The sequence below is a fragment of the Oppia nitens genome, unplaced genomic scaffold (genome assembly GCF_028296485.1).
Source record: "Oppia nitens isolate AA-2021 unplaced genomic scaffold, nextdenovo-longstitch-racon4-pilon3 scaffold3_pilon_pilon_pilon, whole genome shotgun sequence".
Classification (NCBI taxonomy): Eukaryota; Metazoa; Arthropoda; class Arachnida; order Sarcoptiformes; family Oppiidae; genus Oppia; species Oppia nitens.
Genome location: NW_026533221.1, coordinates 8,822,816 through 8,837,500, shown reverse-complemented (window position 1 = coordinate 8,837,500; position 14,685 = coordinate 8,822,816). Strand labels below are relative to the sequence as shown.

The 14,685-nt window shown below is 28.2% G+C and overlaps 1 protein-coding gene across 1 annotated transcript in view; it reads right to left on the bottom strand.

Annotated features, from left to right (window-relative positions):
• Window positions 1–660: 660 nt before the first annotated feature.
• LOC128958660 (cell adhesion molecule Dscam2-like) overlaps window positions 661–14,685 on the bottom strand; it is a 40,518-nt gene continuing 26,493 nt past the window's right edge. The window contains exons 5-15 of the mRNA XM_054304562.1: window positions 9,016–9,165; window positions 8,814–8,928; window positions 8,051–8,460; window positions 6,723–7,024; window positions 4,643–5,229; window positions 3,167–3,536; window positions 2,710–3,064; window positions 2,037–2,635; window positions 1,673–1,967; window positions 1,332–1,610; window positions 661–1,262 (exon numbers count right to left, since the gene is read on the bottom strand). Coding sequence (XP_054160537.1) covers window positions 661–1,262; window positions 1,332–1,610; window positions 1,673–1,967; window positions 2,037–2,635; window positions 2,710–3,064; window positions 3,167–3,536; window positions 4,643–5,229; window positions 6,723–7,024; window positions 8,051–8,460; window positions 8,814–8,928; window positions 9,016–9,165 — 4,064 coding nt within the window. The remainder of the gene's footprint in view (window positions 1,263–1,331; window positions 1,611–1,672; window positions 1,968–2,036; window positions 2,636–2,709; window positions 3,065–3,166; window positions 3,537–4,642; window positions 5,230–6,722; window positions 7,025–8,050; window positions 8,461–8,813; window positions 8,929–9,015; window positions 9,166–14,685) is intronic.

The following is a 14,685-nucleotide window of genomic DNA, read 5'->3' as shown; positions in this document are numbered from 1 at the left end:
ATATTAATTAAATTATTAACGAATATATTATTTAATTTAGTTTTTTGAAATCAATTAACAAATTGGAAACAAATTGGTATTTTACTTATTTATTGACAATAATAATAATTATAATTATCACAGTTTTTAATTGTATGACTTAATTTAAAATTTAAATTCTTATGTCAAATATCACAGTAATTGAAGTAATTTGTAAATTTATGTTAACTATATTACAAATTTACATTTAAGTAATTTAATAAAAATTATATAAATAAAGTTTCAGGTAAGAATACTTAAAAATGATATAACTATATTATAATTAAATATAAGTCAATTAAATATTAAGAAAAATCAATATTATTATAGATATTATACTAATATTTATTTCTATACTTTTTATTGAATTTGGCTCTGAAAAAGATATCCTAAAAACAATTTTTATATAAAAATGTATTGAAATGTAATGATCAAATTTATAAATAGATTTATAATTTAATTGTACTGTATAAAATACATATATATATATATATAATTAATTTTCTTAACATAAATTAACAATTGTTAAAAATTTGTGTCACATGAAAATTGTATCGACAGTAATGAGCAATCAATTCTCAAATTGATTGAATGATTAATTAATTATTTTTTTCTTTTAATTAAAGTAATTATTGTTTGTCTCTATAGCCGAGTGTTTGGTACCATTAAGGCACAGGTATTTGATAAATTGGAGCACTCGTTATCATCGCTGAATAGACATCGCGGCTGAGAGTATTGAGCCAATGGTTCGGCGTATTCGTGATCACTGTTATGCATATGTCTGGCCATAAGCTGATGATTGGCAACGGCCAGACCCGATGAACTGCGCCGATTGGGAGTCGCGTAATAAGTGGCGGCCGCGGCAGTCGTTTTGCCGTATATGTCGCTCGGGTGAGTCGTGTGACTCTCAAATAGTTTGGGTTTTGAATTACTCCTAACGAAGTCACTCAATGGAAACATATCGGAGGACAGTTCGCTCTTAGGTATGGAACTTCTGGCGTCCATATTATTGATGGTCTGATCTATTGATCGTTGTCTCTTCATGAACGCTAATAGAGTAGTGAGAACAGCTATGAGGACAATCACCGATATGACTATTGGTAGCATAACTGTAAAGTTTTGGAAGATAGACAGTGAGGCAGTGGTCGACTGAGAAACAACACTTGTCGGCGGATTCATTGAACCTATTTTTATTACAACTGATGTGTTGGAAGTCCTAAACTGATATTCTGCTTCTGTTATGCCTTTTATACAGAAAAAAACAAAATGATTAAATATTTTCAATAGTATTAACAGTAAGCAAAAATGCTTACCAGCATCGGTATGCGCGCCGACATAGAGATCATAGTCGTGACCCGGAATTAATTGATATATATAAAAAGGTTCGTATCTATTGGACAACTTTTCTTTTATAATAATCCATTGTTTTTGTTGTGATAATTTGTATTTAATAGTAAAATAATTGATGAGACATCCGCCGGATAGCCAACTATTTAATCTAAGCGCCACTGATGTGGAATTGGTGTAAATAAACTCTTCCTTCGATGGAGACACAGGTGCCGAGCCTTTGGTAGAAGTAGTGATAGTTTCGCCTAAAAATAAAAATATAATATTATTAATATATTAATAAAATCAAGTCAATTATATCATTTACTGGGTTCACCCGTTCCCAGACTATTGGTGGCTGTCATGTATAGCATATATTTTGTGCCGCATTTGAGTGCCGTTTTGCCGTCACTTGAATCCAAAACAAAAATATTTCGTTTAGTCTTCAATAGCTTTTGTATCCATTGGACTGTCTTTTCTTCTCTATAATATAAAACAAACTCTTTCTCTTCACTGTCCAACTCATTGATATCCCATCGTATAGTAATTGAGTCAACAGTAGTAGTGACCACTTCCAGAAGCGGCGATCGGGGAGGTTGTGACTCTAGTGTCAATACTTTTATCTAATACAACATAAAAATATAAATTGGATTAATTTAATTAATAAAAAATGGTTGAATAGTAAGACAAACCTCATCAGTTCGTGGACCGGCACCGACACTATTGTAGGCCTGAATTATGATCGTATAGTAAGTCTTTCTCTTCAAATTTGAGATATAGCTCATCTCAAACCGATTGCCATCATTGTTAGGCGTGGCCTCAACGCTCTTGTATGCAAACTGGTCACTGTTATCATTGGCCACTTTATAGCCAATATAATAACCTTTAATAGTTCCGTATTGCAGATGTTTTGCCGGTGGTTTCCATTTAATCTTCAACGATGTTGATGACGTGGCCTCAGCCATAACGTCCTGAGGCGGCCCTCCCGGTACTTCCTCGTTGGTCGTGAAGGTAGTCATCACTGAGGGATCACTTCTTCCCAAAGAATTCTCAGCTCTTACTTTAAGCTCGTATTTGCACATCGGATGCAACGGACGGACAACAGCTCGGAAGTCGTTACCAGTGTTTGTGGTTATCTCTTCCCAATCGGTATCTAAAACGCATAGTTTTTTGTATTGAACGATGTATTTGTTAATAGCATTGTTGCCGGAAAAGGAGGCCTTCCACGTGACCGCCGCCGATCGGCTCGTAATATCCATCACTTGTACTTCATGTGGAGGTTCGGGCACTTCTGTTCTCATAATAATAATAATTAAGACTTAGCTCAAGAGATACATAAATACAACAAATAATTAAAATACAAACCTTGAACTATAAGCTGTATATTTGTGTCGTCGGTACCGAAATTGTTGATCACAATACACGTGAATAGAGCCGAATCATATCGTCCGACATTTTCAATCTCCATATATGAGATCAAACTATGCGGTGAAATAATCTCCTCTTTAATTGTAAATCTTTTATCAACTGTTGAGTCAACAACTTGTTTATCCTTCTGCCAAATGGCTTTCATCACTGGATCTCCTTTTGCTCTACATTTGAGTACAGCTGTAGTACCTTTGGTGGCCATTTCGCTGACAAACTTGGCCTCAAAGTGTGGCGGCATTTGGACATACAGTTGGATTACTTTACTCAAGTCAGCACCGATACCATTGCTTATCTAAATGTTTGATGCATCAGAAAAAAAGTTTTTATTATATATATATAGTATATATATTATTTAAAATACCGTTAAGTACTAAACAAATAATTTGATACTAACTTTACACATATAAAAGCCGGCATCAGATTTGTCCACTTCTTGTATAAATAGAGTTCCGTTAGCGTAGACCTGATGTCGATAACTGGATAGTATGTCTCTGAAATCAGATGGCAGTGAAGGCATTGCTGGCAATGAGGCTGTGATAACATTCTTGTCATTTGAACCCAACTCTTGTGCGACACTCGAGACAATCGACTTTTTCCATGATATTCGTGGACCGGGAGATCCACCGGCAGAACAGTCAATGGACACACTTTTGGCTAAAACTACGTTTATATTCTTCGGCTCGACCTTCCAGTTGGGCGAAACATTCACCACTAAACTAACGGTGCGATTAGTACTCTGAACATCATTCCAGGCCTTACATGTCCTGCAAATTGTTAAATATATTTATGTAAATTTAATTTAATAAAAAATAATATTTAATAAATTTATTCAAAAAAAATAAAAATAAAATAGTTCAACAAATAAACTATAATTCAATTATGTCTTAAATAAACAAAAATAAAATATAAAAATATCATTTATTAATTATAAATTAATATAAAAATATAATTTATTAATTATAAATTAATATAATTTTTTCTAGAGTCATTTTTTAAGTTAAATAAAAAATGTTAGACAATTTTTATCAAAAAAGTATGAAACTTTAAAAATCAATATTAATATAACACTAATTATATGACATTTTAAAAATTCAATAGCTTATCTTCAATAATACAATATTAAATAGATACATACTTAACAGTGACGAGAAAATTGATTTAAAAAAGTTTAAAAACTTGACTTATAATTAACTTTTTTTAGTATATTTTTTAGAAAAAAGGTGTCATTTAATAAAGACATGTAAAAGAAAGGAGAAGGAGAGAGAGAGAGAGAGAGAGAGAGAGAGAGAGAGAGAGAGAGAGAGAGAGAGAGAGAGATTTTATGTGTGTATCGGTGTAACTAAATTATAGACAACAATAAAATGTATAACAAGACATGTTAGGACTGCAAATGACAAATAAAAATATTGTGTGAATACAAGCCATGAAATATTTGTAAAAAATACTAAACTATATTTCGTTTGAAAATAGACTCACAATTCGTTTATATAATAATTTTGACTTATAATTACATTTTCTGGTGTAGAAATGTATTTATATTTAACAGTATATACTGTATAATAATCTTTTTATATTATATATTGTTAACGACAGTCTCTTTTTGTTATTCATTGAAAATATCATATATTCTGGCAATCGATAAGAGTAATGGCTTTTTGGGGCGAAATAGCATTAAAATAAAGTTATTGTAAAACAAATTGTGTTAAATGTATATCAAATGAATAAAAAAGTTTCTTTAAGTTTCTTAAACGGCATTTAATTTAGTCTTTTAAAAAGTCAATTGATTAGACATTTGACAAATGACTAGTTTTTTTGTTAAAATAAATATAAATTTCTAATATTGAATATAAGACAATGACATATAACATACCAGTTTCCCATATCATTATGTGATACACTCTTGAATGTCAATAGCGAATAGTCCTCTGAGTTTTGTAGGGAAATAGTTTCGGTGGCCATCACTGGTAAGTGTCCTTTAAACCAGCGAATATCGATGGGAGGATCGCCTTCAATGATAGAGCACATGAGCTTAACTCTCATGCCTTGTTTGGTGACAATCTCTTCGGGAAGTGAGTGGCCGTCAATTTGTGGCGCTAGACGTACGGTAAGTATAATACTTCCCTTAACGGCTTTACTGTTACTGCCTTTGACAGTGCAGATATATTCTCCAGCGTCCAGAGCTTTATGGACAGCACTGATATGTAGTTTACCTCCGATACCATTAATAATTGGTTCAACTTTGTGTCGATGATTAACTGGTAACTGATTAGACTTATGTTCCCACATAATGGACTCAATAGGATAGGCAATGACCGGACACGACAGCACTATGGAGTGTCCGGATACTACAGTTAAGTTGTTACTCGTCCACATAGATCGTAGCGATGGCTGTCCAATCACACTGATTCTGGCCGTATGACTGGACTGTCCCACATCATTACTGGCCACACATTTGTACTGTAAATGGCAAAAACAAAACATTATATTTATTATATAAAAAACATTTTATGAATCATTGGACACAAAAAGTCATTTTCACGGAATATATACTTTGAATGTCATAAACTATATGATATGACTGGACATTATCCTTATAGCCATACAGTTAGTTCCCCACATAACATGCACTCACAGATCGTAATAGTGGTTCAGATTCTGTACTACAGAAGCACATAAACGGCTAGAAATGGATAGTCGTTTTGATAAATTATTTTTTGTCTTATGTTTCGCAGTATTTATATTTCAGTTTTTTCTCTAAATATGTCTCTCACAATACCTACACTATTATATTACTTAACTTACTCTCTCTCTCTCTCTCTCTCTCTCTCTCTTTATCTATCTATATATCTATCTATCTATCTCTACTGCCTAAACAATTATAAGCCCAACAAAAATAATAATATATAAAAATTCCGGAAAAGAGAGCAAAAAAAGATAGCATTTATTATACTAAAAATTTATTTATAATTTTTATATTGTGACTAAAGAATTGCGGAAAATTATATATAAATCTCTGTTGTGTTGTAATAATATTGTATTCATGAATATAATAAAAAAGAGAAATACTCTGAATAAGAAATATATATATATATATAGAAATATATATATATATAGAAATATATATATATATAGAAATATATATATTTCTCGTTGAATAATAAATCACTGAATTGTTCAAAAAAAATTAACGATTTTTTATTTATATGTTGCATTGGTTTTGAAAAATTACTGAAAACTATTACTATTGTTGTGTCTATTTTTATACTGTCTATTAAAAATATTGCATTTTTTGTTGTTCATACATATATTTTATATATTTACAGATAGATCTAAAAATCAATACTTTTCCTAATATATCTGACATACATTATTGAAAATAATAATAATATAAGCATCATCATAATAATCACAGAGTGCTTTACTCCCCCACAAAAATATGCATATAAAAGAAACCAGGTTTTTTATTTACTGTAAAATATATTATCATAAATGGGTTTTTTTCGTTTATCAAAAAAACTTAATAAATAGCATACTATAACTTACAATAGAATTTTAAAATATTTATCGCCAAAAATATAATAATTTAATAAAGAATATAAAGGTTATCACAGATAAAAACTTTTCTCATATCTAAACCAATATCTCATTTTATGCTAACTTTTTTATTATTATTATTTGATAACTAAACCACATTTATACTGTGATTCAAACATTTTGTTTTGTAGTACAATATATTATGCAAAACTCATAGATTGGTAAATAATTTAGTAAAGAAGTTCAATATACAGTATATACATATATAATATAAAGTGACAAAATAAATTTATGATTGGCACCGGTAGTATAGTGTGAAACGACAACAACATAAACACATACACATATAAAGACAAACTTATTTTTATAATATAATAAAACAGTCATTATTGCTATTATTATTATATGATACTTACTTCTCCTCCATCGACAACACGAGTGGATGTGATATTAACATAACTGACAACTTTAGCGTCGGTTGTCACGTAATCTCCAGCCCGGAAACGTGCAAAGTTTGGCACCGGCAGGTCGTCAAGAAACCACTTAATCTGTGGCAATGGTGTGGCCGATGCTGTGCATCGGAGCGACAGTGAAGTACTCGACTCAATGATCTGATCCGAGAAGTGCTCCATAATGACCGGTGCGATGTCACCCAACTTGATCTCAGCCGTGCCCTGAGCCGAGTCGTACTCAGACTCAGCTAAACATTGATAAGAACCTAAAAATTATATTAATATTATTATTTAAATTATATGAAAGATATTTTATTTAATTAAAATATATATGATATTTTATTATATGAAAAATTCTAGACACCATAAAACATTTATCAAATTTAATATTTAAATTTAATATAAAACTCTGACAAATGTATAATATATGATCACAAATGAAAAGTAAAAAAAATAACCACAAAATGCCTATAGGATTGTATGCATTAGTAACACATATAGTTTGTTATAAATTATAGAAATATAAGAAAAAATATTTTTTATTGTAAAATAAAATATTCAATAACTATAACTAAATTTATTTTTGTCGTATATTTCAAAAGATAAAAAGATGCCGTTTTATGACTTCAAAGCCCCTGTCTTTCAGCATATTTAGTGTCTAACATTTGAATAGTCTGTCAATAATAATAAAACACTTGAATATCATATAAGATATCATATATGTATTGAAAGAAAAAGTATTGGTTATCATATCATCGCTTAGTAGTCAAAAGTATTGGAGCATAATCTCCAACACAACATATAATCAAACTATTCATAAATTTTAATGATTTATGAATTTTCTCTCATTTTTTGCATAAAGTTTTTTGCATTTTTTATTCAATATTTTTATATTATTAAATTTAATTTTTCTTAAAGTAATAAAAAAAATAAATTTGATAATAAATTTTTTTATATATTTTTCCACTACTATTATATTAAGCTATTAAAATGTGTTAATTTAATGGTTGGTATACCGTATGTGATATATAATAAAATTTATTGATAACATAATAAATAATATTTTCTGATATCATTCTTTCTTTATTAATGATTGATAATTAATTTTATTATATTCAATATACAGTATATATATTTATAAATTTATATATATAGTAGTACTGTATATAATATCGATAAGACAATTGATTAATGATACACCAAATTGTTGATAATCAATGACAATAAATATGAGGTCATTAAAAGCAATAATTAGATTAAATGGTTGGGATAGTTGTGTGGACAATACATACCAGAGTCTTGTCTGATAACTGAGCGAATATACAAGACATTTGAGTCGATTAGTCGTATCCTATCGTCTATATTAATTGCAATACCACTGAATGGATCGCTAAGTAATGGGTGACCGTCTTTAAGCCAAATCACCGGTAGATTGATTGGTCCGCCCCTTACGGAACAGTTAAATGTGGCTGACTTTCCCACGTCGGCCACCAGTCTCTGTGGTTCGATATGTACACCGATGGCCGAAATAATGACTAATTTGACAACAATACGCTCCTCTCCCAGTGTATTGTTGGCCACACAAACCCATTTACCGGAGTCTTGTGGCCACACCTGACTCAGTAGGAGTGTGCCATCAAATTGTTGAATATTTGTATTCATAACTACTGGAGATAAGGCAGTGTCTTCTTCTTTATACCACCTGTTAGACAAATTTACAAATTATTTTTACTATTATTTTAATACATATTACAATAATTAAATTTTACCAATAATTAATACATTCATACTTTAATACTTTAATTAATACTTTAAAAATTAATAGTTTCAATAACATAAATATTTAATGTATTATAAAAAATAAATTTTTACTAAATTAAAATTATTATTTATAAATTAACGACAATTTTCTAAAATAAATCTATAAATTTTCTATAAAAAAAATTGAAAGTAAAAATTGAAAGAAAGAAAATAAAATTTTACTAAAAATTTATTATATTCTAATATTAATTGTTATAACTAATAGCAATAATAATTAATTGATGTCAAACATACCTATATTTAGGTGGTGGCCAAGATTGAGCAATACATGGCAATTGACAGGAGTCTCCTTCTTGGCACTTGACTTGGCTATGACTCCATATCCTCGGAGCTATAGTTCCGTGTGGTTCTGCAAATTGATGTTCAAATATAGAAACAGATATTTTTATCAAATTAATAATAATATTATTAATGACATAAAATGATTGGACACTACCGGTGACAATAAGCCTCCCGCCAACAGAACTGGTGAACATTTCATTAGTCAATTCATGTCTGGTTTGGCACCGGTATGAACCCATATCGGCTTTAGAGGCATTTCGCACAAGTAGTTCGCCGCTATTCAAAATTACATATCGACCAAAACCTAAATCAATTTGTTAGATAAATAAATAAAATAATACATTAAATTAATTAACCAAAATTGTGTTATGTTTTTAGATGTTATTAGATAACTAATATTTAAAATTTTTTGTTGTAGTATTTTAAATGTTAATTATAGTCAAAAAATTAATAAATTTATTTATTATAAAAATACTATTTATTTTATTATAAACTTATTATTCTGTAAAGTTTGTTTGTATATATATATATAAAAAAAATAGTAAATTTTAGATTTTAAATAAATGAAAAAGCAAAATAAGCTTAATTAAATGATTTTTAAAAAATTATACAGTAGTCTATGCAATACTATTTTCCATTAATCTATCATTCAGTATCATAATATTCACATTATAGGATAGTGAACCGTCAATCATGTTTATACATATATTAATATGATTTAATAATTTAATAAAAAACTTTGTATCTGTTATTTGCATCATTGAATACATTTTATATAAAGTATTTTAATATAAAAATATTTGAGTACACTCACAAATTATTTATAAACATAGTAAATGTATATATATATATATATATATATAATATAATTATTATTTTTGTAATATAAAATACATACTGTAAGTTAAAAACTATTAACAAGTTTTATGTATAGTATAAACAGTATATATGTGTAATGAAAATAAATGTCGAAATAACATTTGATTTATTTGTCGTGAGTATACAAATACTAGTAAATATATAGAATGTTGGATAAATAGATTTTTCCACAAGAAATTTTCTAGAAATTTATGTAAAAATATTTTTGAAGCAATATATTTATTGTATTATATTGTTATCTTAAATTAATTAAAAATTGGTTAAGTATGAACTATAAATACTTTTTTATATGAATTATTAACATTTAATAAAATTAAATAATTGTTTTGTTATAATAATTGTGATGTTAATATTGTATAATTTATAATATTTTTCAATTAGCCTATGGGGACTTCCATAGAAATTTACTTATGAAAGATTCTTATATTTTTATTTATTAAACAGTGTTGTCATCCCTGTTTGTATGTGTCGCCCGGAGCTTTTAATCTAACAGATTTTTGGTGTAATTATAAATAACAGTTAAAATTATAGTGAATTAAATATAAAGAGATAGAAAAAGGAGAGAAAAGCAATTACAAGAAGTAGTGGTATAAGAGAGACATCAAAATCATTAAACATTCAATTATTGAGTTCAATGAGTTTCAAACACTACTGTATAAACTGCTACTAACTGTACACTCATGTTATTACACGAATAGCATTAATAATTTTGTAGTAAATACTAAATATATTACTATAAGTATATATGTAAAGAGTAGTAGTGCTTGAAATCAAACTAACCGTTAACGAGATTAATATTAGATATAAAAATTATTATTATTATTATTATGTATAAAAACAATAATATATGAATAGAAAGACAGTGTAAATTCAGACGTCAACTAAACATTAGATAAAAGTAAGCAATTATAGAGTGGAGACAACACTTTTGCAATACTAAATCGTAGTCAAGATTTATATATTTTTTTATTTCACAAAAAATATAAACCAATAATATATACACAAAAAAAAGATATATATATATATATATATGAAAAACTCTTTTCATTTCTGACATTATTTCCCGCGAGATATGTGTGTTGGCAGTGATCGACAAAACTTTCAGAGAGAGAGAGAGAGAGAGAGAGAGAGCTCGTGGATAAATGGCAGCAGTTATAATGGTATGGGGAGTAGTGAGGTATGGCATAGTCATACAAACTAAGAGCTATAATGAAGATAACCAGACATACACTGTTATGAAATGTCACACACCATAGATTTATAACAAAAATTCCTGATATTCTTCAATTTGACGAAAGAGAGAGAGAGAGAGAGAGAGAGAGAGAGAGAGAGAGGACAATAAAATAAGAAATTGTTTTATATTTTATAAGTAACACAAAAAAAGACAATAAAACAAAAATTTCTGCTAAATCTTGAGTTAATCAGTAAGTAAATTATAATAAATAAAGAAAAAACAAAACTGTGATTATATTCATTGTTTTCATGATTTTTATTATTATTATTATTATTATTATTATAAATATTATTACTAAACTTTTTTTCTTTTGTTGTTGTAATCATTCACAACATTTCAGGTGTAAAGACATCGCTTATTGTGTGTCGATATCTATATAATGTGTGTTAAGTTTTAAGTGTTTTTATTGTACACTATATTACAGATGACATCATATTAAAAGAAAACTCTTGTGTCGTATGAAAAAACATTACAAAAATATAGTGAAATAAAGAGAAAATGTTGTATTGTATAAACAAAACAAAAAATAAGTAAAACTAAATTCAATCCCCAAAATAGGTATAAAGTCTTAGTGATTGTTTGATTGCCTGTATTTTTGTTGTTGTCTTCAATTTGTAGGGTTTTTATTATTAAATATTTTGCCTTTTCTTTCTTAATAAAGACAAAACTCAATCCTCAAAATTTAATAGCATATATCGTATATTATGATAAAAATTGGTATTTTTGTCAACACAGCACCGTTGGATAGACACATACATTATTATATAAGAAAAGACAGTTTAATATTAGGGATATATTATTATATACATTAAACACTTACTGTAGGTATACTTTATACACTTATAAACACTATTATATTAGAAAATATATGTCTCAATATTTTTCTTATATTAAAATAAATATATATAAATACAAGATTGCTAATAATAAGATATTTTACAACACACACACACACACACACACACACACACACACACACACACACACACACACAGATACATACATACATACAGTACATACACTCTTATAGTACTTGAAAATTTTGAATTAAATTTTTTTATTTTTTTATTTTTTTATTTTATTTTATTTTTCCTTTCGTTTCGATTTTTGCAATATTTTTTCCAAACATAACACTCCTGAGAGCTGTATTTTCATCTTAACTCTCTTTCCAACACATCCATGTGCCTAAACTTTATATTTGAAGTGTATGTGTGTATCTGTGTGTGTGTGTGTATGTATGTATGTGTGTTGTGTGTGTGTGTGTGTGTGTGTGTGTGTGTGTGTGTGTGTGTGTGTGTGTGTGTGTGTGTGTGTGTGTGTGTGTGTGTGTGTGTGTGTGTGTGTGTGTGTGTGTGTGTGTGTGTGTGTGTGATATTAAACAGCAGCAGTTTTTTACTATTATATTTACTGCTAAACAAATATTAGTAACAAACAGAGAGAAAAAATAAATATAAAAATTGAAAAATATATATTATATGCATAAAGAATTTAAAAAGAGAAAGAAAACCTTATGATTAAAATAAGTTTTTTCTCAAAAAAAACAAATAAAACAATGTATCAAATAATTTATATATACAATAAAAATTATACTGTTTATTAAAATTCAACACAAGTTTAATACAATCAAATGTGAAATAATTTCATAAACTAATCTGTTAAATAAATTAAATTTATATTCACATAAATATAGTCTATATTATATAAATATTCTTATTTGATGATAATTTTTTTTACTAATTTTAATGTTGTTTTATATAATTAACTTATATTTACAGTCACTGTTAAGATTTTATAAATTCAATAATATTATATTATTTTTCAAAAAACTACACAATATCTATAAATCCTGTTTTTTATAAAAGTTTATTTATAAATATTTTTATGTCTTATATTTGATACCCACAAGGATTCAACCGACAAATACATTTACTACTATTATTAATCACATAATATAACACATACTGTATGTGAGTGTGCTTTACTTTGAAGTAATTTATTTCTAGTTTAATGCCTATTTTACAATAGATATAATACATAGTATATAATATAATATAATATATAACAATATCTTTTTATAAAGTATGGATTTGATATACATTATTTAATGTTTATTTCTTAATATTATAAAATATAAGATCTTCAATAGCTATGTTGATCTCTCTCTCTCTCTCTCTCTCTCTCTCTCTCTCTCTCTCTCTCTCTCTCTCTCTCTCTCTCTCTCTCTCTCTCTCTCTCTCTCTCTCTCTCTCTCTCTCTCAATTAACTATCGTATTGTACAACAGTGCATAACATCATTAATTAATGTACAAAAAATTATATATCGATAAAAAAATATTACACAAACTTAAGAAAACTAAAATCTTGAGCTCAGAAAAGCAATATATATATATACTGTATATTATATAACACACTGTTTACTTGTTGTTAAATATACAGTACTTAACATCAAAAAAGAGTTGATGAATATTTCAAATTACTTGTTGTACACATGTATTACACAACACATTAGACAACTCTCTCTCTCTCTCTCTCTCTCTCTCTCTCTCTCTCTCTCTCTCTCTGTATAAGCTATATTAGCCGCTATTGTTAGGGCTGTCATTAATGTTATGTAAAAACCTATTTGTTTAGTTGTTTAGGACGCGGACAGACAACATGTATATTCAGTAATTAATCATCCGTTGTGTCTCTTATGTCTCCTCAAACCCATAGGAAAACACTGTTTGCCTTTATTTTTGTTTTTTTGTGTTATACTGTTATTCTAATGATTGATTGCATAAGTTTTATTATTCACATATAGTAACAGTATTATATAATATTATATTATATCTCAATATCTATATTCCCATATCATTGACACCAAACGTTGCGATAACATGTATTATATATAAATAGTAACGTATAATATATACAGTATTTTTCTATACATCAAGTGTTGTGGTATTAGTAGAATAGTATTGTTGTGAAACACTTAGTCTTCACAATGAGAAGTGATATGTGTGTAGAAATTTCAGGAATTATAATGACATCGGTGTTGACATCCAAGAGAGTGCACCGGTATGTCAATGCTATTAGTATGTACTGTGTGTTACCATACAATATCTATACTATTCGTCCCTTTTTATGTGTGCTGAGACACACACTTTTTCCTAATCAACTATTTTATTTCCAAAATAGTCTATTCCTCTCTTTTTTCTACTCTACTCCTTATGCTTCCCATGAGATGCTTATCCGGTTCAATAGCATACCAGCACACAGACACACACACACATTGATGTCACAGATGATGACCCAATACATAGTATAAACATCTAGTGATTGGAAATCATGTCATTCACGGTAAGACTAACAACAAAACCAAATGATCCGCCGATTCCCTCATCCAAAACAAATCTCATTGTCTATTTCTTTATGACCTACCAGTCCTATCACTGTCTCAGTACACAAGTTTATACAATATCTATATATCTTTATATCTATATATTATGGTATATCTATTATATATATATATATGGAAAGTCGCGTTTGACTGTCAGTCCGATTCGTTTAATTTCACTGCCAATTGTGTTCAACCAATTCCCTGACTATAAGGCTTTAATTTCCAATAATTTGCAATCAATTCAATGGTGTTTCCACTAAATTCTTGACCTCAGATGATGGCAACGGTATATAACGGGTATTACAGTGTGTTATATGTGTCTATATATTCAATAC